Source organism: Megalobrama amblycephala, linkage group LG20 (genome assembly GCF_018812025.1).
Source record: "Megalobrama amblycephala isolate DHTTF-2021 linkage group LG20, ASM1881202v1, whole genome shotgun sequence".
NCBI classification, from domain to species: Eukaryota; Metazoa; Chordata; class Actinopteri; order Cypriniformes; family Xenocyprididae; genus Megalobrama; species Megalobrama amblycephala.
Genome location: NC_063063.1, coordinates 10,755,220 through 10,779,443, shown reverse-complemented (window position 1 = coordinate 10,779,443; position 24,224 = coordinate 10,755,220). Strand labels below are relative to the sequence as shown.

The window sequence follows — 24,224 nt, the reverse complement described above, 5'->3', positions numbered from 1 at the left end:
CCAGTAAATACTGAAAAAATAAATAAAGGAATTTTTACATTTAAAGGTAACATGAGCAAATTACCATGGCTGTTATCAGAGTATGGCAGCACTGCTGACTCAGGCTGGAAATCTCATAGTGATAAACTAGGTGAATGAGAATCAAACCACTAACTACACAGAGCCAACAAGAAGACAATTCAGTCTGAGCTGTGGAGCCTAAAGATTCAAGAAAGGAGTCCCAGTACGCAGAAGTCCCATCTGGGACATCAAGTCTTTAGCGGCATTTTATGCTCCTTTTTATAGCAGCTTATGCTTCTGTTATTCAATATTCTATAGTACATCTATCTGTGTGGTGTGTAACACTTTCACTCAAATAGAGATTAATTAAAAACCTCTTATTGTTGTTAAGACAAAGAAACCCCCCTCCATCAACCCCCTCTCCCCCACACCTGCAATTCAGTTCAGTGAAGATGACGTGCGCCAGGTCTTCAGAAAGAACAAGAGAAGAAAGGCACCAGGCCCAGACAGCGTTTCACCAGCCTGTCTGAAAACCTGCGCTGACCAGCTGGCCCCCATCTTCAAAATCTTCAACAGATCTCTGGAGCTGTGCGAAGTCCCCTCATGCTTCAAACGCTCCACCATCATCCCCGTCCCAAAGAAACCCAAAATTACTGGACTAAATGACTACAGACCTGTGGCTCTAACGTCTGTGGCCATTAAGTCATTTGAAGGACATCACTGGACCCTTACTGGACCCCCTGCAGTTTGCTTACCGAGCAAACAGGTCTGTGGATGATGCAGTCAATATGGGACTGCATTATGTTCTCCAGCATCTGGACAGACCAGGGTCTTATGTGAGGATCCTGTTTGTGGACTTCAGCTCTGCTTTTAACACCATCATCCCATCACTCCTCCAGCCCAAACTAACTCAGCTCTCCGTGCCCACCTCTGTCTGTCAGTGGATCACCAGCTTCCTGACAGACAGGCAGCAGCTAGTGAGGCTGGGAAAATTCTCATCCAGCATCCTCACCATCCTCACGCTCTTCTCCCTCTACACCAGTGTTTCTCAACCCTGGTCCTGAAGGACCCCCAACACTGCAGGTTTTGTCTTTCTCCCTAATTAAACACACCTGATTCAACTCATCAGCTCATTAGAAGAAACTCCACTACCTGAAATGAGTGTGTCAGACAGACGAACTTTCAAAATGTGCAGTGTTGGGGGTCCTCCAGGACAGGGTTGAGAAACACTGCTCTACACCAACGACTGCACCTCTAAAGACCCCTCTGTCAAGCTGCTGAAGTTTGCGGATGACACCACACTGATCGGCCTCATCCAGGACGGTGACGAGTCTGCTTACAGACTGGAGGTTGAACAGCTGGCTGTCTGGTGCAGTCTAAAAACCTGGAGCTCAACACGCTCAAGACAGTGGAATGACCGTGGACTTCAGGAGAAACCCCCCTGCTCTCCCCCCACTCACCATCATGAACAGCACTGTACGCAGTGGAATCATTCAGTTCCTGGGCACCACCATCTCCCAGGACCTGAAGTGGACAACCACATCGAGTCCATTGTGAAAAAGGCCCAGCAAGGTTGTACTTCCTTCGCCAGCTGAGGAAGTTCAACCTACCACAGGAGCTGCTGAAACAGTTCTACTCTGCCATCATCAAATCCATCCTCTGCACTTCAATTACCGTTGGTTAGCTCAGCTACCAAATCTGCTCAGAAGACTACAGAGGGTGTCCGGTTCTGAGCGAATCATTGGCACAACCCTCCCCATCTCAAGAACTGTACTTAACCAGAGTGAGAAAAAGGGCAAAGAAGATACTCTGGACCCCTCACATCCAGCACACTCCCTCTTTGAACTGTTGCCATCCGGTCGACACTACAGAGCTCTGAGCACCAGAACGACCAGACACAGGAACAGTTTCTTCCCTCAGGCAGTCCATCTCATGAACACTTGACAAACACAGAACACACAACACTATTACACTTTATTTACTTAAAACACTTATTTATATCTCAATTTGCACACATAATTGTACATACAATTGTCTATAATATATATATTGTCTTTTGCTTTTTTTGACTTTGTCTTCATTAATTTTAATTATGTGTCTTGTCTTGTCGCTGTCCTCTGTTGCATTGGAGCTTTGTCACTAAAACAAATTCCTAGTATGTGTAAACAACATACCTGGCAATAAAGCTCTTTCTGATTCTGAAATAAGGCTATGATGAAATTACAAATTACATAAACATACAATTTTTAAAATACATTGCCCCCTTAACCCCTATCTTCAGTGTAATTATCTATTTTTTGTTACTAACATGTAATGTAGCTGACAGGCTACTTGATATCTTAAGAAGCTCATAGCTTGACAAAGTTTCTTCAAATCCTGTCTTGAAAAAGTGTAGCCTACACTTTTAAAAAGTGTGATTCTTATTAAAAAATCATTTACTTTAAAGAATATACTTGAGTGTGAACTGAATGTAATATTTTCGGACATTGCATGTTCATTGCAATGAGATGAAAACGTATTATGGGCTAACATTTATGTTAAAATTAGCTCAAATTTAGAGTGCTTTTTTCGACCCGCTTAAGTAGGACTTAAATGTAATTTCATAATTTCTTCTATCGTCACTGAAATATGGTTCAAATGACAATAATTTATGGTAAACTAAAATACACTTTAATTTCATTTTTATTGAAACTTGTATGCTTTTAAATATGTTCTTCCTACAGCACCTCCTTATCCTGCCTGCGGAGGCAGCATTTCTCAGTTTTCGGACGCAGCCAGAAACAACGACCACGCCGCTAAGTGACGCCTATTTCCGGGTATACCCGCAGTATGAGGAATGCCGACGTCAGTGTCAGCTGTTTTTACACAACATGCTCTCATGCCGGTAGGACATACTTCCACAATAACATAGAATGTGATGAGAAGAATCAGTCCTCCAGTCGACAACTGCATATTTAGTATCGACTAACCATCGGATCGGGCCACCGCTTCACTAGTGACAGTAAGCGGGCTTGACTCCTATGGTGGATTTCCACGCCCAGCTGTACTCGCATTCAATCGGATGAAATCGTACAGGCAGCCGTTCAGATAAGGTGTGGGTTCCCTTTTCACTGTCCATTTGTCTATTGTATTTATTATCTACGTTGATATAGACTATAGTTTGCTCGTAGTGGCTTTATCATTTGAATTGAAGTGTTTTTGACATTGTTTACATCCCCCGGGTCATTCAGTGGCAGATGTTTTTACTCACATTGATATGGAAAAACTTCAACGTAAACTCTCTTTTTTTGAACATACACATTTTTAAAATTTAATGCTTAAGATTTGCAATAATAGTAGTATTATTGTTGTTTGCATTTTTTTGTTTGAAAGTCACTGACGAGAATTTAAATAGGCTATCCATTTTCTTATAATGCAGCCAGGTACTATTTATAAAACGTTATTTTACAATTTACATATAAATATTTTGTATGAAATACACTTTTTGAAATAATTATTTTATATTTTCACCAGTGTTTCACAATAATTTTTGTCTTTGAAAATATTTATAATTAAAAGAAGAACTCCATGACTGCCAAAGAACATGACAGCCAATGATGAATTATTATTTTTGTTTCAAAAATCCTACATTTAGATTGACCTCAAAAAGATTTATTAATAAAAAAAACAATTAATCAAATCTTCTCTGCTGTATTTATAAATCTTTTTAATGACCGCAGTTGTAGAATGACTATCAGAAGAATGATAACATGCAGTATACATCAAATCACATGTCTATCACATGTCTGGATTTTTATATCAGTCCTCTTTTGGTTGGATTATTATTGGATACTAATTTGAGATTTCTTATTTGACATTTTAATGTGCTGATTTTTTTCCCCTGATCAAGTGGGTGAAGCATTCTTTTAAGCATTTTCCATGATAGCTATGCCAATTGATTGGTCCAAAGAACAAACCAACAAAAACAACAATTAATGTTAATGCAACCTTCTTGTCTGTGTGATAAGAACAATTCAAGCAGATGATATGAACACATTTGTAGCATTTTAAAGGTTTGAAGGTCAGACACAGGTAATGATGGCCTTTAAGTAATGTGACACTCCCTTGCTACAAGAAGGACTGATACTGATGTGGCCAAAACTGTGAGGCTAATAATGATCTCTTATAATCTTTAATGATTCATGATTGCGTAATGCTTATAGATGTCTTTTAGTCTGGCCTGTATGAAGCAAATAATGACCATGCTGATCTTTGCTTACTCTCACGTGTTTTTAATGATAAGAAGGGGATTAACCACTTTTTTTGTCTAATATGATTATCAATAAGTTAAGCTTTACTCTGTGCTAGTTAGTAGGGTCCTGCAGGTTTGTTTGCTGTGGTTCAGAACATGCTGGATTAAAAGAACCATGTGCTCAATATAATTACTGCGTGTGTCCCCCCCCCCCCCCCCCCCCCCCACCCCCAATATAAACTCTACTCTCTGCTGTTCTTGGCTTTCTCCGATATCTGATCTCCATAGATAATTCATGCTTTGGCCTCTCTGGCAGGGTTTGTGGTGGTTGGGTGTGGTTTGTGCAGAAGCCTGGGCAAGCCAGAGGGTGTCTGTGCATGGTAAAGAAATGTCCCAGTTGTGCCATCAGTGCACAGATACATTTGGTCAATTTTTTTAATGCTTTGCCAACCTATTAACCCTTAAGATGTATACCTAACATTTTAAAGTTGATCATATGTGATGAGAGATCATTATAAGACAGATATTTAGCATCTTTGACAGTAGGGTAAGGTAATGTAGCGCTATACAAATAAAAAAGCGCTATACAAATAAATGTGAATAGAAAAATGTGAATATAATCAAAATCTTATATCATGATAACAATAGTTTTTTTTTCTGTAAATAATGTTTTTTAAATTTCACAATTCTCAAGAAACAACATTAGAAATCTCAAGAAAGATATTAAAAGAAATTCATGCTTTTTTATATCATATGTTTATGTACAAATTACATCAACAACATACAAATTTTAAGCCTAATGCATGGATCCAATATAGGCATATTTGTTTTTTCACGCTCATTTCATCTTAATGGATGAAGTGAGTAATCATTACCCATCCAATCACCATTTTTGTATATTAAGTGTGTTAAAATAAAAACGTCTTACAATTGTTTTTTAATGTAGAGTTGGGAATTTTTCCTGTTTACTTAAAGTAAGAGCAAGTTACATTCATTTTCTTATATAGTAGCGAACATCAGCACAGCTGATGGACAAAGAATTGTTCATTCTGAATACAGATTTCTACGGCCTTGTACAGATATTTATTGTGGTTATGTAATTGTTGTATTAGATTGGTTATTAGATGGTTATCATTAGTATGGCTTTCATTAATGAGTTAACAGCATTTCCTAGCAGCAGTTACGATACAACATAAAAGTTGTTAAAAATAACCTTTATTTCAACAATATATCAAATACTTAATTCCCGTGTGAAGTAACATTCTAGTAAAAAGTCAGCATATGAAGTAGATTCTGGTTCTATGAGAAGGCATCAGAAAATCAAAAAAGAAACACTTTACAGTTTATTAAAAATAGATTTAAAATAACAATGGCTTTTCTCATCTTGTGCAGCTGAAGGAGAACTGGTACTGTTGTAGAAACTGCAAACATAAGAGAAGAATATGAGTCTGTACAAGTTTCCCACAGACATTTTGGAGAACTCTGGGATTTTTAATGCTTTATTTAGTATCACAAATTGCAGAACAAATGGAATATCTGTTTTGATGTCACTACCAGAGAATGAAATGATTTAAAAAATTTTTTTTTTTTTTTTTTTTTGCATTGCCGGGTTATTGGATTTGCATGTAAACTGGTGAAGAGGGTATAGTTTAAATAAGCTGATTTTTTTTTTTTTGGTAGTTATCAGTGTAATGGTGTGCATGTATAGGTTATCACTGAAGGTACAATTCATTCAAAGGTGTCAAGACATTTTACATGAGAATTTCAGGCCAGCAGTCCATGATGGTTTAAAAAAAATGAAGATTCTTGTTTTGGAATGGTCAAGTTAGAGTCCTTACCATAACATAACTGAGATGCTGTGGCATGACCTGATATTTGATTTGTATCAAAGTCACTTTAAGACAAGTCATTTCACTTGGTGGCCATTTTAAAATACCCCTCAGGCAGCTATTTCAGTCATAGTAGAGCTCCTATCCCTTTGAATGGGGAAACATCAAATTCTCCAAAGCTGTTTCACAAAGCTTAGGAATAAATCACCAATGAAATCGGATTTATTCCGCCATAATGCATTTTGCACTTTCTCCCATACTTAGTGATATAAATGCATCGTCTTTCTATATATAAAGTCTTTGTTTGCATAGAGGGCAATAGTCAAAAATTCACCCTCATTGTTGTAATAGTCTTAAGCTACTACAGAAAAATGTTTGTTGGTTGTTGCTGCTAAAGGAGGATTAGATGTACAGGTTACTATATTCACTTGTTTTCACACAGGCACATTTTTGTGTGCATTATTTACACATTGGCCTAGTTATTGTGACTTGTTTGTTTAGTTCAGACAAACTATGCAAAATTTGCCTGATGCAGCTTTGTTGCCTCATTGTCTGCACATCAGGTGATTTGTTCAGATTAGGTGCTCTGAAATAGAGCAAGTCAATAGACAAAGGTAGCAAACATAAAATAAGGATTTTTTTATTTTTTTTTATTTATTTTATTTTTTTTTACATATTGCATGCATTTGTTTTCCCAGCATTTCATGGGCCATCAAATATGCACAGCAAGAAATACAACCAGAATTCCGGGAATGTTGGGACGTGTTTTAAATTTGAATAAAATGAAAACTAAAAGACTTTCAAATCACATGAGCCAATATTTTATTCACAATAGAACATAGGTAACATAACAAATGTTTAAACTGAGAAATTTTACAATTTTCTGCTCAAAATGAGCTCATTTCTATTTGATGCCTGTTACAGGTCTCAAAATAGTTGGGATGGGGGCATGTTTACAATGGTGTAGCATCTCTTCTTCTTTTCAAAACAGTTTGAAGACGTCTGGGCATCGAAATTATGTGTTTCTGGAGTTTTAATGTAGGAGTTTGGTCCCATTCTTGCCTGATATAGGTTTCCAGCTGCTGAATAGTTTGTGGTGTCTTTGCCGTATTTTTTAATGAATGATGCACCAAATATTCTCTAGGTGAAAGATCTGGAACTGCAGGCATGCCAATTCAGCACCTGGACTCTTCTACGAGTATGTGGTTTTGCATTGTCCTACTGAAATACACAAGGCCTTCCCTGAAACAGAGGGGAGCATATGTTGCTCTAAAACCGTTATATACCTTTCAGTATTCATAGTGCCTTCCAAAACATGCAAGCTGCCCATACTGTATGCACTTATGCACCCCCATACCATCAGAGATGCTGGCTTTTAAACTGAACGTTGATAAAATGCTGGAAGGTCTCCCTCTTCTATAGTTCGGAGGACACGGCGTCTGTGATTTCCAACAAGAATGTCAAATTTGGACTCGTCTGACCATAGAACACTTTTCCACTTTGAAACAGTCCATTTTAAATGAGCCTTGGCCCACAGGACATGGTGGCGCTTCTGGACCATGTTCACATATGGCTTCCTTTTTGGATGATAAGAGCTTTAGTTGGCATCTGCAGATGGCACGGCAGACTGTGTTTCCCGACTATGGTTTCTGGAAGTATTCCTGGGCCCATTTAGTAATGTCATTGACACAATCATGCCGATGAGTGATGCAGTGTCGTTCTGAGGGCCCGAAGACCACGGGCATCCAATAAAGGTCTTCGGCCTTGTCCCTTACACACAGAGATTTCTTCCAGTTTCTCTGAATCTTTTGATGATGTTATGCACTGTAGATGATGAGATTTGCAAAGCCTTTGCAATTTGACGTTGAGGAACATTGTTTTTAAAGTATTCCACAATGTTTTTACACACTCTTTCACAGATTGGAGAGCCTCTGCCCATCTTTACTTCTAAGAGACTCTGCCTGTCTAAGACATCCCTTTTATAGCTAATCATGTTACAGATCTGATCATACAGTCTACTGTATTCACAGTGATATAATGTTAGCTATGCTGTATACCTACAAACAAGGACAGCTAGGTGCCAATTACGTTATCTAACAACACAGTTGATTTACCCTTCCGATGATGACGAAGCAGGTTTTAGCTGGCAGACTCCAAAGTTGAATATTAATCACAAAATTAGATTGTGTCCATTTGTACCCCTCCAGGTTTTTGTAGGCTTTTAAAGAGTTTCCAGAGTAGGACGAGGGAAACTTTAAAGATTTAAAGCGGCAGGCGACATAACTGCATTATTTGCTTATAATAAACAAAGGGTTATTGTACGTTGGCGTGGATGGGCGTTAAGCTGCAACTTCCATTTCATGTTGATTTAATAAAATAAGTGTAAATGCCTCCTAATATTCTGTTTCTCTCCCCAACATTCAGATTGGTAGTCAACAGTTATGAGTTCAGTGTCTGAATATTATGACATCTGGTCCCCCCATTCTGAATATTTGGTGACATTCTTGCCAACAGCTAGTAGCTACTGAGATTCTCTATGGTCTAAACCATTTGATGAGGCCAGAGAGGGGTGTGATGAGAATGTTTTTTTTTTGCTGTAGGGTAAGTCAACAGAGAGAGTAGTGCTTGTTTAAATGCTTCTGTGTTGCTTTAAAAGCTGAAAGAAAAAATATGTGTGATTTATTTTATTTTTTTATTCTTTGTCCCAATCTGATTAAAAATAGCCAATGTACAATTTTCTGTTATTCACCTTTTGCTGTGCCTTAATAAGATAGTTCACTTAAAAATGAACGTTCTATTATCAGTTATGCCGCCCCCATGCCATTTCAGAACGCTTTTTCCCCTCATTGCTCTTTTGCATAAAAGTCATTGTCAAGGTCCAAAACTGAAGAAAACCCCCCACAAAAGTTGTTTATGGATTTGTACGTTATGTTCTTCTGCAGCAATATTATTCTGTTGATTATGAAAAAGTTTTGGGAGATAATTTGATGATCATCCTCAGAGAGATAATGTGTGTGTGTGATATAATGATCTTGTGACTATGAGATGATGTATACTTCCTTTTTTCATGGAGGCTGGAGGGTGCATCATCTCTGTTGACTGCTACATATGATTTTCAGATCATTCAGTGGAAACAAAGCTATATAAAAAGCTGTATGATACTAGAGCCCGACCGATATATCGGCCGGCCGATATTATCGGCCGATATGAGCTAATTGCATTTAAATCGGCATCGGCGTTTATAACGGCCGATGAAACATGAGAAACAGAGTCTCATGCTTCACTCATGTTATGAGTGTTGCATAGTTTGCCCACCAGAGGGAGCTCTGCAACTCCCCAGTTGACAACAGCGCCAGAAATCCACTACAGAAGAAAGTATTGTTGTACTCTTTTGACGGTGAGTCTGTCGTTCGTCATGTGAAATGATTGTAGATTTAGTTCATACACTGTATATAAAAACAGTGTGGTAGTTCTAGCTAACGGTCCTATCATTATCACTTCTAAATATTCTGTAACATCACTTACAGCCGCTAATGCATTGCTATATTAGATTAGCCACAAAGCTAATACCATGTTTATCAGTGGAAGAGCGCGAACGTTAATAAGAGGTCAAACTATAACGTTAGCGTTTAACTTATTCTAAATATATTTGCAGTGTTTCCCATTTAACTTATTTTAATTTTATTTTCAATTCATTGACATGGTTTTGTGGAATATTGAATTTGTTTGGTATAGCTCTTTTACTTTAACTTTAGTATTATCATTTATTTACAGTACACACACAGACTGTTAAAACCAGCTTCAACTGGAAGTAAGTAAAACTGTTAAATGTTTAAAACCAGACTGTTTTTTGATCATTAAAAAATATATACTTTTGATGTGCAATTGTTTAGTCATTGAGACTGTAATCTAAGGCTTTTTTTAACATAATCCCTTCTGGAAAATGGTTTATACAGCCCACATACATAGAACAGGCAGATATTTTGCTATTGAATGTTGTGTAAGTGTAGTTTATAGGAAATGGGTCTAATATCCAGTTTATTTTCAAAATCAAAATATCGGCTTATAAATCGGCTCTTTTCGAGTTAATATCGGCATCGGCATCGGCCCCCAAAAATCCATATCGGTCGGGCTCTATATGATACGTAACACCTCAGTTGAAGGTGACTTTCACCTTTAGCAGGGCTGTATAAGCTTACTTTTTTAACTCGGTTGTATTCATTTAGTTTTTTTTTTCCCTTAAGTGAGTTTTTTTCTTTTGATGAAAATGTTCTTTATTTAGTCAATATTTCATTGTGTCACTTTCACACATATCATAAAAATATGTCCAATGCAGGCCCTTTGACATGCCTGTAGCAGCATTTCAGCAAATCATGTTACATTGCAATTGTAAGTTTCAAACACTTTCAAAGTGAAATGTCCAGTGTGTGAACATGAATCTGGCAATGTTTTATTTTGTTGGTTGCTATAAGTATTGTGGCATTTCAGAAATGTCCAGTATGTGTTGCTAAAGGTTAATGCTCTTATCCCATTTGAAAATAATGTACCACCTACAGTAAACCTAACCGATAGCAAATGTGAGATAAAAGCCCATTTGTTAAAGCAACCATGTCATGACTTGGTTGTACAAGTCTTTGATCTCTATTATTGTGACTGGTGCTTCACTGGACTCGTACACAAGTGGTTTGCGTTGCAAGTGCAATGCTGTACCAGGTGAGCTACCAAGCAAGTTTACTACTAGAAAAGTCATACAGCTGATTATGTAATGCAAACAAGGTTGTAGTTTACAAACCATGCACTATGGTAAAAATATTTTGATGTTATAACATAGTATTGTCAAGGAACCGTATGGAATTAAGTAGTTATCAATAATCTGCCCCTCTAGTCATAATTTGTGTGAAAGTGAATGAAAATTGTTGTTTTACTGCCATTAGTGTTCATTTCAGCTGGAAGTTGCAGTGCATTTTATGTATAGTTTTGCCTAGGCACATTTTTTTAAAAGAAAAATATTCCTTTTTTTGTTTAAATATTCCTCATTATCACTATCATTATCAGCATGTCTTAGGCTAACCTTTAACCTTTTACACCTGTAATAGAAGACAAACTCTTTTGTAATAACAGGACTGTAACTGTTTATAAGATTGTGTTTATGTTGTCTGTGCCATTAATAATTTGCTTAGTGAAGGGCATGGTGATATGATGGCATATACTGTTCAGAGATTATACTGTTTATACCATAGTAGATATTCTGTATTTGAGCAGAAATGCTTAACATTACACATGAGAAGAAACACAGAAAAGAAAAATTGTAAAAACAGATTAGGATATGCATCAAACAAGTCAAGACGAGTAAGAACTTGTTATTAAGGGCGTAATGTAAAGTGGAGATTATTTAATTACAGTTGCCGAGCAACATGACAATTTGCCATATAATACAGACTGGCCATTATTCAAATGTGTGTCACAGGAATGTAAATGAATAATCTTATCTTTTGGTTTGTATCCATATATTTTCAAAGAAAATAAATAAATACATTTCATTTGTGAAGTATTTAAAGGTGCCGTAGAAAGTGTTTTCAAAAGATGTAATATAAGTCTAAGGTGTCCCTTGAATGTGTCTGTGAAGTTTCAGCTCAAAATACCCCATAGATTTTTTTAAATTCATTTTTTAACTGCCTATTTTGGGGCATCATTAAATATGTGCTGATTCAGGCTGCGGCCCCTTTAAATTCTCGTGCTCCCCGCCCCCCGAGCTCTCGACTGCCTTAAACAGCATAAACAAAGTTCACACAGCTAATATAACCCTAAAAATGGATCTTTGTAAAGTGTTCGTCATGCAACATGTCTAATCGCGCAAGTATGGTATTTATTTGGATCTTTACATTTGATTCTGAATGAGTTTGATGGTGCTCCATGGCTAAAGCTAACATTACACACTGTTGGAGAGATTTATAAAGAATGAAGTTGTGTTTATGAATTATACAGACTGCAATTGTTTAAAAAATGAAAATAACGACAGTCTTGTCTCCGTGAATACAGTAAGAAACGATGGTAACTTTAACCACATTTAACAGTACATTAGCAACATGTTAACGAAACATTTAGAAAGACAATTTACAAATATCACTAAAAATATCATGGATCATGTCAGTTATTATTGCTCCATCTGCCATTTTTCGCTATTGTCTGATGATTCAGCTGTGCACATCCAGACGTTAATACTGCCTGCCCTTGTGTAATGCCTTGAACATGAGCTGGCATATGCAAATATTGGGGGCGTACATATTAATGATCCACTGTTACGTAACAGTCGGTGTTATGTTGAGATTCGCCTGTTCTTCGGAGGTCTTTTTAAACAAATGAGATTTATATAAGGAGGAAACAATGGTGTTTGAGACTCACTGTATGTCATTTCCATGTACTGAACTCTTGATATTCAACTATGCCAAGGTAAATTCAATTTTTAATTCTAGGGCACCTTTAATTCATTTTATTATCAAATATAGGAATGATTATACAAAGATAAACATTGTTTTGAGGACTTGCCAGTTATTATTAGATTGCTACTGCTACAGGTTATATACTGTATGTTATACACACATATGTATAACATGCATACTATTATATGTATGTATTTTTAAACTCAGCAAAAAAAATGTCACTTTTTCAGCATACTGTATTTTAAAGATAATTTTGTAAAATACATAAGCTTTACAAATCTTTATTGGAAAGTGTTTAAATAATGTGTTTTTTTTTTCCAATGCTTGTTCAAAAAACCGTAAACAATTAGCCTATTGCACATGCACCCATGGAACAGTCCTTTAGACATTAAGGACCTGTTTACACCTGGTATTAAGATGCGTTTTGGTCAATCGGATCACAAGTGGATGACGCTAAATACAGGTGTAAATGGGGTCTATAAGGTTTTAAGCTTGTCCACGTTCGACCACTTCCAGAGGTTGTCAAATACGTATTCGACTGGATTGCTTTTGTAGTGTAGACGCTAATGTGGCCGAATGTATTCAAAGAGCCACAAAAAACAGCCTTTTCTCTCCAAATACTGACTTAATGTGTAAACATTATGGGAAGCACGCTAGCCAGATGGGATTTAAACTTTGTTAGCTGAAGACCTAAGTTTGGTTGGTACCAAGTAGGGCTGCACGATTAATCGCATGCTATCCTCACGCGCATTTCGTCAGTAAAGCCGGTTCCCTGATTACCGCTAAATCGCCATCACCTGCTTTCAAATGAAGCGGCATTTAATAGACAGAGCCGTAGGTCACTGAAAAGCCACGCAATATCGCGTTCATATCGCAGATGAATCGCCTGCGATAATGAACGCGATATTGCGTGGCTTGTCCGTGAACTACGGCTCCGTCTATTAAAAGGCGCTGCGTTTAAAAACAGGTGATGGCGATTTAGCGGTAATCAGGGAACCGGCTTTACTGACGAAATGCGCGTGAGAATAGCATGCGATTAATCGTGCAGCCCTAGTACCAAGCACAATGTTCTCTCATCATTCCTGATTTCAACACGCACTCACAGTGTTCGGCATGGTCTTGCGGCTAGCAGAGCAGAAACTAAAGCTGCCCATGCTGAAAAAACAACATTTACCCAGCCATAGGCACTCCCTTTAAGAAATCAAGACAGAAGTGGTTGAAAGTGGACAAAAGAGATGGAATATGATCTAAATGATTTGTGATCTATGATGACTGTCCACACTGTGTATCACAACTCTTCAGATCTGATTTGTGTGTCCCGTGGCTCTTTAGTTTTCCGGAATATCTGCGTTGGTTTCCATGGCAATGACATTGTGTTGGTAGGACTGTGACAAAAATGACATGGAGGTGTATGCAATGTTGTCTTAGAATATGACATGATATGTGTCATATTCTAAGAATATGATATGTGTAGCTGCAGTGCTGGACTACTAATGGAGCAACAATCTATGACATGCGTGACTACTGTATCATATGTGATATCACTCGTAAATATATACACTCACCGGCCACTTGGGGTTGGGTCCTTTTTTTGCCTTCAGAACTGTTTTTATTCTTCATGACATAGATTCAACAAGGTGCTGGAAACATTCCTCAGAGATTTTAGTCCATATTGACATGATAGCATCAAACAGTTTCTGCAGATTTGTCAGCTGCACATCCATGATGCAAATCTCCCATTCCACCACATCCCAAAAGTGCTCTGGTGACTGTGGAGGCCATTTGATATAGTGAACTCATTGTCATGTTCAAGAACCCAGTTTGAGATGATTTGAGCTTTGTGACATGGTGCATTATCCTGCTAGAAATAGCCATCAGAAGATGGTACACTGTGGTTATAAAGTCATGGTCAACAACAATACTCAGGTAGGCTGTGGCATTTAAACAATGCTTAGTTGGTACTAAGGGGCCCAAAGTGTGCCAGGAAAATATCCCCCACACCATTACACCACCACCAGCAGCCTAAACTATTGATATGGATGGATCCATGCTTTCATGTTGTTTATGCCAAATTCTGACCCTACCATCTGAATGTCGCAGCAGATATTGAGACTCATCAAACTAGGCATTTTTCCAATCTTCTATTTTCCAATTTTGATGAGCCCGTGTGAATTGCAGCCTCAGTTTCCTGTTCTTAGCTGACAGGAGTGGCACCCGGTGTGTTCTTCTGCTTCTGTAGCCCATCTGCTTCAAGGTTCAATGTGTTGTTGTGTTCAGAGATGCTCTTCTGCATACCGCAGTTGTAACAAGTGGTTATTTGATTTACCGTTGCCTTTCTATCAGCTCGAACCAGTTTGGCCATTCTCCTCTGACCTCTGGCATCAACAAGGCATTTTCACCCACAGAACTGCCGCTCACTGGATATTTTCTCTTTTTCAAACTATTCTCTGTAAACCCTACAGATGGTTGAGCATGAAAATCCCAGTAGATCAGCAGTTTCTGAAATACTCAGCCCATCTGGCACCAACATCTTTGCCACATTTAAAGTCACTTAAATCACCTTTCTTCCCCATTCTGATGCTCAGTTTGAACTTCAGCAGATCATCTTGACCATGTCTATATGCTAAATCCACCTAGTTGCTGCCATGTACTGGCTGATGTACCTAATAAAGTGACCTTTGAGTATAAAAAATCCTCACACTTTTAACTGCTTTAATTTTCAGCAAATGTCTTGAAACATGTCTATTTTTTTTTAAATCTGGGAAATTATACAGTGGAGTGTGAGTAGGCAGGGAGGACTGTTAAAGCATCACTACCATTTGCCTTAGTGTTCTTAGTTCTGACTTTATCAGTGAGTGTGTACCAGAAATATGAGCAAACTGTATGTCTGTCATCCTGTCTTATTATTGTCAGTCTTTGACAGACAGTATTTGATATCTCATGCATGTGTCTATGTGCACCACCTCATGTGTCATTTTGTAAACATGGGTGTGCCTGGGAGTTTGACTGCAAACACATTAACTCACTTAGCACAACATACAGTACAAACACAAATAGAGAGGGAAAGCAAATGTGAGTCTTAGCAGTAGATATATGTTTCCACATTTTGCAATGTGGAAGTAAGCTATTTTTTTTTTTTTTTTTTTAAATGTGCCGATTCATTATCACCTATAGGTAAATAACTAGAAGAATAGAAGTGCCATAAACTGTAAATCTATTTGCACTACAAACCGGTGTGTTTATGATTGACAATGAAATTAAAATAATATGATAACAATTGAAAGTTTGCAACATAAAGCAGTATAATGGTATGTTTTATCATTTTTGTTTTTAAGCAGTATGATTTAGTACGGGTAAAATAACTGGAAGCAAATGACACCGGAAGCCAGACAAGTTACAAATGGCTGTGCCCACTCTTTCGTGAAAAATAAGGTGGATATTCTTATATTTTCAATCATTCAATCCAATAGGTCCATGAAAAGAACTTCCTGGAATTTTTGCATGACAGTATTCCTTGTCACATGTGCTCTTGTGTATATATATAAACTTACTGTACAATAAGGACCTGGAGCTGTATTCACAAAACATTTTATCTTACCACTAAGAGTTTTCCTAAATAGCAGTAAAAGTTCTTAGCTAAGAGTTTTCTCTTAAAACCTATTCACAAAACTGCTGAGACCAGCTTTTACTAAGGAACACAAATTAAGATATTTTTTATGAAATCCGAGAGCTCTCTGACTCCTCAATAGACAGTAATTAAACCACCACTTTCAAGGTCCAGAAAGGTACTAAAGACATTGTTAAAATAGTCAACGTGACTGCAGTGGTTCAACCTTAATGTTATGAATCAACAAGAATACTTTTTTGCACAAAAACGAAACAAAAATAACGACTTTATTCAACAATATCTTCCCTTCTGTGTCATTCTCTTATGCTGTTTACGTCCAGTGCTTCCAGGTTCTATGTCAGAATGCTGAGTCATTATTGGCCGGCTCCTGTGTCCGCATCACATGCATGCTTCGTGCTGCTCACGTGAACAGCGTCTGCCAATATTGAGCCGGCATTCTGACGTAGAACCTGGAAGTGCTGGACGTAAACAGCGTAAGAGAATGACACTGATTACGGGTGTGGAATGACATGAGTAATTAATGACAGAATTTAAATTTTTGGGTGAACTAACCCTTTAATCTAAGAGAAAGGGTGGGGTTGACCTCGTTGCTATATGGATGATGTCAACACGCTTACTAACGATGCACACAGTGGTTGGATGATAGGGAAGGGGTCTCTGTCAGTTATTTAATCATATTGTAGAACGAGGTTTGTATTGCATTTTCAAATAAAGATTTTAAAATAAAAATGTTGCCATATTCAGCTAGAGAGGAGGCATATACATATATGTGTATATATATATATAATACACACAGCCGACTCACCTAGTTACCTTGACAGTTTTCTACACCCCTCCGCCATCCCGACTCCTCACTCTCGGCTGGTGGGGGAGTACTCTGGGTTTGAGCTAAATTCTGAGCTCGGAGCCCTCGATCCCAAATATAAAGCCAAATATGCTTATTTACTCCTTTACTCTAAAGATCGATCACTTTGATATTTTGTAAGTGTGAACTTGTGAAAACAACTGCCACAGGAAATCGGACATTATTAATTTATTTATTTATTTTCAAAGATTTATTTTTGGTGTTTTTGCCTTTTTATTATAATAGGAAAGTGAGTAGACAGGAAGCGAAGTAGAAGAGAGAAAGGAGGGATGGGATCAGGAAAGGTCCACAAGCCAGAACTCGAGCTTGGGTCACGCGAGCTGCCCACAAGGCTATAACCACTGATGATGATAGGACATTATTTTCAACTTGACCGCAGTGTTTTATTCTCCATCATTCAATGCATTTTGCCTGTACATAATTTAACCTTTATGTTATGTCATCGCAGATTTAAAAAAAGGCTCACCACCCTAAGCTCTATCGCTATTGCCTTAATGGTATACTTGTCTCAGTGTGTTTGGGCAGATTGCTGAGGCGGATTGCCAGCAACAACCATTTTAGGATTGTTTCTGATTTGGTCTTAGTTACTTAGATTTAGGAGCTAGTTTTAGTGTTAAAATGCATTGTGAAATACTCTTAGAGCAGGAGTCCTAAATTTAGGACTGACAAGCCCATTATTTTTAAGAGTTTCTCCTAAATCGTCAAGTTAGGAGCTACGTGTATGTGTTTTCCCTGTGTTGATGTCAGTTCCCTTTGGCCCAAGACATGCTGGGATAGACTCCAGCACTCCCTGTGACCCTACAGTGGAAAAGGAATATGAATTGTTTGGATGGATGGATTGTTGGAACTTGATGGACACAAAGCAAATGATAATGTGAAACTGAATAACAGTGAACTGAATAACAGTGAACAGTGCAAAAAAACAGCCTCAAGATAATGTAGATTAACGCTAAAACAGTAAAACTAATAAAACTCATAAAACGGCCTGGATTTTAATTTCTGGATGACCTGCAATCAAAGGCATTGTAAAATCGACTATACATCAGATTTATTTTGTTAATACTGCATATGAAGTTGCTTGCTCATCAACCCTAAAACAAAACTATGCTAGTATAGTGCCTAATACCCAGAAATGTTGATGATATAAAACTGATTTGTAGGGAGGAGCGGTGCAATTCACCCTCAATGTTGTGCAAAATTTTTATTACAATTATAGTCCAATTCTTTAGAGCAGTGTTTCTCAACCAGGGGTCCATGGACCCCTAGTTGTCCTTGACGTAATGCCAGGGGGTCCTTATAAAATATATATGATTGCATTTGGTTGTCACAAAAGACATTAATGATACCAATGAGCCAATATTATTCTGGGGTTATTCTGGACGGTTCTAAATATGACGGGTGTCCTTTACTCCAAAAAGGTTGAGATTCACTGCTTTAGAGGGTTGAATGGGAAATAAACATCATAACATGGTTCCAATACATAAATATCTCAGCTGCTCACAGGGCATGTTGCTTTGTCTTGCTCCTGAATAGATACTTTGTATCCACCAATTTTTGGCAAATGGTGATATCTTTAGTTGGTCATGCTTTATCCCTCCAGTGAATTCATTAATACGGACAGGGCTTTTAAACATTTGTCACATAATGAATGAATACATTGAATAATGCTTTGTGCCCCTGCATCAGGTTAATCTTCATCACATTACACACGTGGCTTTCACCTCTCTGATCTTAATCAGAGTATTGTCTGGAAGTGTGGGCCTCTCATATGATGCCTCCTTTTGTTGTCCTTTGATATCATCCTTGTATATTATTGGCCTGCAATTTCAAAGCCTCAAGGACTTCATTTAATAGTGTTATTGTTTGACATTCTCATGCTGGCCCCCTCCAGCAAGGGGAAGTCTGAGGACAAGGACTAAGATGTTAGGCTCATCTAGAACTAAATTTTCAACCATAGGCGCCGAACCAGTGGGTGCTCGGGCCCCCGAAAAACAAAAGGTATTCTTCATTTATTTTAACCAATCAAAAAATCAATTGAGATTCTGAAACCTCTCATATTGGTGGATCTCACATTGTGTCCCAACGGGTCATAATACACAATTCAATCATTATTTAGCACTACAACATAACTTGACACAAAAGCTTGTGCTTTCTGTTTTTTGCACAATGATAAATTGCATTTTAAGTAATTAATAAAATAATTATTCAACGGATTTGAATTTATAGAAATGTAATAGTGTGTTATGTGTATGCTAGGTTAAAGAGATGTCTTTTTAATCTAGATTTAAACTGATAAGAGTGTGTATGCATCAAGAACAACACTAAGAAGACTGTTCCAAAGTTTGGGTACTAATTAGGAAAAGAATCTACTGCCCGCAATCGATTTTGATATGTATTATCAACTGGCCAGAATTTTGAAACTGCAATAGACATGAAGGACTATAATGCGTTAAGAGCTCGCTCAAGTACTGAAGACCATTTAGAGCTTTGTAAGTAATTAGCAAGATTTTAAAATGTATGCGACGTTTAATAAGGAGCCAGTGCAGTGTTGACAGATCCGGGCTAATATGGTCATACTTCCTGGTTCTAGTAAGAACTCTAGCTGCTGCATTTTTGATCAGCTGGAGTTTGTTTATTAAGCCTGCAGGACAACCACCCAGTAGAGCATTACATTAATCTAGCCTTGAGGTCATGAATGCATGAACTAACTTTACTGAAACTTGAAACTTGGTTTGCGTCATAACAGTGTCCTATTGTCTTTGTGTACCAAGCTGCTTTGTTAAGTTTAGACATATTTTTCAGTAGCTATAGGTCAACTCATAAAAATGGGCATTAACTTACAACTTTGCAATGCTTCAGTGAATCAAAACTCTTTTGATAACTTTTTGCCAGCACTGTCCCTAGCTGCTCAAAAGTACTGTTTTTTTTTTTATTTTATAAATATTGAATATATAATATAGAACAATATTGAAACAAGCATTTTTAAGTAACAGATCACTGAAATATTTAGAAATAGCTGATTCCAATCTCAGTTGGAGGCATAGTCAGTTGTTGAAGTTCTTTCCAATACATGGACATACACCATAAAAAAAGGACTCTTTGAATTGGTTTTGCTCAATGTGGATACAGAACAATACAGAGGAGCAGAGAGAGAAAAAACAATGTCTGACGAGAGAGAGGAATAGTTGAAAGAAGAGAGTAGTTGGATAAGGACAAGGCAGAAGAAGAGGTAGGGGAGAGGAGTAAGAATGTGTGCTGGACTGTGCATCTTTATATGTTTTCCTTTACACATGTGGAAAGGCCATGTATGTTGGATTTTTTGTTGATCACTGGCAGCAATTTCATGTTGATAATAAAGCTTTTATTACAGTGATTTCAGTACCACCGATCTGTATACACAGAATACGCGGTCTGCATAGGTCGCCAACTACCAATTGGATACCATTGACACCCCACCCTTGCAGTACCTCCCGGAAAGCAATTTCAACCAAGATGGCAATTGAAGTTCTAATTAGAGAACCCATTTGACCAGTGGTGGCCCTGAGCAATTCTGTTGCTTACTATTTTTTTTTTTTTCTACTGTACATTGAATAAAGTATTCATTTACTATTAGATAATATATGTTGCCAATAGGGCTGGGCGATATATCGCATGCGATTGTCACGCGCATTTCATCAGTAAAGCCGGTTCCCTGATTACCGCTAAATCGCCATCACCTGCTTTCAAATGGAGCGCCATTTAATAGACAGAGACGTAGTTCACTGACAAGCTACGCAATATCGCGTTCATTATCGCAGATGAATCGTCTTCGATAATGAACGCGATATTGCGTGGCTTGTCAGTGATCTACGGCTCTGTCTATTAAATGCCGCTCCATTTGAAAGCAGGTGATGGCGATTTAGCGGTATGTGATGGCCACAGGTGATGGCGATTTAGCGGTAATCAGGGAACCGGCTTTACTGATGAAATGCGCGTGACAATCGCATGCGATATATCGCCCAGTCCTAGTTGCCAAGAATGCACACATTCAACACTCAACCAAAAATTTACAATGGTTTACAGTAAAAGGAAACTTGTTTAATAATATTAATATTAAATTATAAAATTGAATATTGTCTATTGTATGCAGGTAGAACTGAAACATGGCAAGTAATGCAGTTTTTGTAATGCCATCAGCTGTATTTTGACAGTGACTGTGTTATGATTGACTATATGTTCCTGTTGGATAGAAAACTAGTGCTAGTATTTTGACAATGATTAGATATTGAATTGGGTTTGCCGTGTTTTGATAGTTAGTGAATGTAGAAAAAGTTTTTTTTTTTTTTTTTTTTTTTTTTCTCTCCGTAGACTTGGTATTTAATGAACATAATGTGGTTTTGAGTAGAAAATTAACTATTTGGCTAATTGTGTGATGTGGGTGTGTTGCTGTGTTAAGAGTTTAGAAAAAGTATTTTAAGTATTGGTATACGTTAACAATTGTTTAAAAAAAAAAAAAAAAAAAAAAAAAAAACCTGTAAGGGGCCAAGCACAAGAAAGGCATGACGAGGCATTCCAGCATGGCCGGGAGCATCAGACCAACTGCAACAATGAGTGATTAAAGACATTTTTAGGTTATTTTAGTCAAAACTGTTGAAAAACCACAAATACAATCACTAGTACTATGATTTAATTGTTTATCACTTTTGACCATTAGGTTTGTTACCAAATTGATGTGGTGTGGTCAGTATGATGTGACGATGATGTGCATTAAAGTGTGGTGTCAATATGCCAAAGCTTTGCAGAGTTACAACCTCAGAATCAGCTTGGCACCATGCTACTAATTTCATTGATGCATTATTCGAAAGCAGTTTTGTCTATCAAAAAGCTTTTAATAACTTTGCATTTTTATATTGTGATATCTTGATATAAGTCGTTCCGTGTAATGTGCCGAAGACAGCAACTAAATGGTACCACAGAAAGTTATTGTGAGAAGAACAGTGATCAGATGACTTTGTGTGTTCCTTGCATTACATTCCAACTTGAAAGTTTTAGAGAACCCCCCCCATGTAGTCCTTACAAAAATGCAACATGCTCAGCACCAAAAAAAGAGAGAAAGTTGAAACTGTGTCGAAACTTCACTTGACCCAGTGTGCATTATCATCATGCCTTTTTTTTTTTTTTTTTGGAAAGTTTACTAACTATCTTTAAATCACAGAACGTGCATGTAAAATAATGTGAAATGGCTCTGTCATCAGTGTGACATTAAATCATGCATAACCTTGCATTTCCTTGCATACCTTTGCACCACTGGCTGTTGTATACAACATGCAAACAATTACCTTTTTTCATATTTCGTCTTCTCTCTTTCTCTCTTTTTGCAGTTTTGTCCTTCACATCCATGGTGGTCAATCTAGCTGATGGAAAGGAACGCTGTCAAACAGCTCAGCATGGTCTCCAGGCTGCCCAAGTTTGCTTCCCAACCCTCAGGCACCACCATGACCCCCCTTCCCCAAGGATCTGCCCTCCCGGTTTCCTCCTTAGAGTCTAAAGGTGGACCTATAGGCAGGCACAATAGTTTGACACGTGTGCAATCCCTAAATTGGAAAAAGGGTGAAGAGGATAGTGGAAATAAAGTGCAACACTCTGGCAGATTGGATGAGGAGAGTAGTGTACCTATAGATTCACAGATGGTGACTAAAAAGCCTTCCCCTGCAGCTGCAGTTAAATGTAAGAGTACAATCCCCACTGCACAAAGTAGCTGTCCCAGGAGTATACCCCAGCCTAGCAAAACCATTTCCCGCATGACTACTCCCAAACGCCTCTCCACAGGAAATCCCCTCAATGGTATAGCTACTCTGAATGGAGTCAGTGGTGGTAATGGGCATTATGGCTCCTCAGGGCCTGGTCTCAGTCATGTATCCCAACAAAGAACCCTGCAGAGCAAACTGTCCCTGTCCAACGACAGTGCAAAGTCTGCCTCTAAAGAGAGCATAGTGCGCTCTCAGAGTTTCACCCACTTCAAGAGGGCAGCTTGCCTCACCAACCCACCTATGACCCGTTCCTTCTCCTTTAACAAAGCTACAGAGCTTGCTCAAGAACTCCCAAAACCTTTAGCACAATCTCCAGTGGCTAGATCACCCCTCATTCAGCCAAATCCAGTATTATCCGAGGGGAAAGTAGGTAAATATGGGATTGCAAAGCCCTCTGTAACTACTAGTGGTCATCTTTTGCCAACAACCACAATAAAGAAATCCCTTTTACCCAGCTTTTCAGTTAAGAAACCCTCTGTGCTCAGTTATAGACTTACACGTCCAACTCTCACCAAACATCTCCGTCCTGTTGTCCCCGGAACTGTCCAAAAAGAAGCAGAATTAAGTAAAAATATCCAAGACCCTACACCGATGGCAGAAACCAGTTCAGAACCAGCTAGCAACAATGAAAGTATTGAAACTACCCCAAGTGACACTTCATTTGAAGTAAAGGAAGTTGAAGACATTCTGGGCCCCTCCATGGAGGTCTTGGAGGATATGTCGCTATCATCATCCTCCTCTGTGGAGAATAATGATACTAGTGAAGAGTACATGGATGACTTTGATAATCTCGGAAATGGAGGTGAGACCCTGTTTCTGCCTGTCTTCAATGAGGGGTTTGACCACTTAGGACTATGTACTGATGACGGCACTCTAATCACCAAGTGCAATGAGGAATCATCGGTGACCAACCTGCACACCTTCTTATCCGAAACTGTTGACTGGGCAGGGATGGGACTTGCAGGTGTGAATGAGAATTTATCTACTTCTATTACTACTAATCGAAAATTTCTGCATTTTTTTCTAACATTTTGACTGTTCAAACCCTAGTTACCTTCAGAGTGTAATTCATGACCCATACACTCAGCATTGGTGCCCTAGTTTGTAAGAATGTTCCTAAATGCATTTCTTGAAAAATAATAACATTTTTTGTTTTCTAAACCATGATATGACAGGCTTAATTTGGTGCTATCTGATTGGTTTGGCAGATCTTGCTGAAGACTCGCTGATTAACTAAATGAAAAACACCTCAAAAGCCTTCTTTTTGCATTGCCTTCAGATTACTGTTATACTCATAATATGAGTTAACTTATTGATAAATAATTATTTGAGATTTAACATAAATATTTGAGTTACGACTGGCTTGAGGGGAGTCCAGCCCCCGCTAGTCAAAGATTGTATATATATCTTAAAGGGACTTTGGTATACTTCACCCAAAATGA

General features: G+C 38.0%; 1 protein-coding gene across 3 annotated transcripts in view; it reads left to right on the top strand.

Moving 5' to 3' along the window:
- Positions 1-2,752: 2,752 nt before the first annotated feature.
- Positions 2,753-24,224, top strand: part of ccser2b (coiled-coil serine-rich protein 2b) — an 86,862-nt gene continuing 65,390 nt past the window's right edge. For 2 of the 3 annotated variants that reach the window (XM_048169919.1, XM_048169921.1), the window contains exons 1-2: positions 2,767-3,092; positions 22,354-23,746. In XM_048169919.1, the coding sequence (XP_048025876.1) occupies positions 22,390-23,746 (1,357 nt within the window). In that variant the 5' untranslated portion in view covers positions 2,767-3,092; positions 22,354-22,389. Of the gene's footprint in view, positions 3,093-22,353; positions 23,747-24,224 lie in introns of all 3 variants that reach the window. The other variant, XM_048169920.1, reaches the window with a different exon arrangement.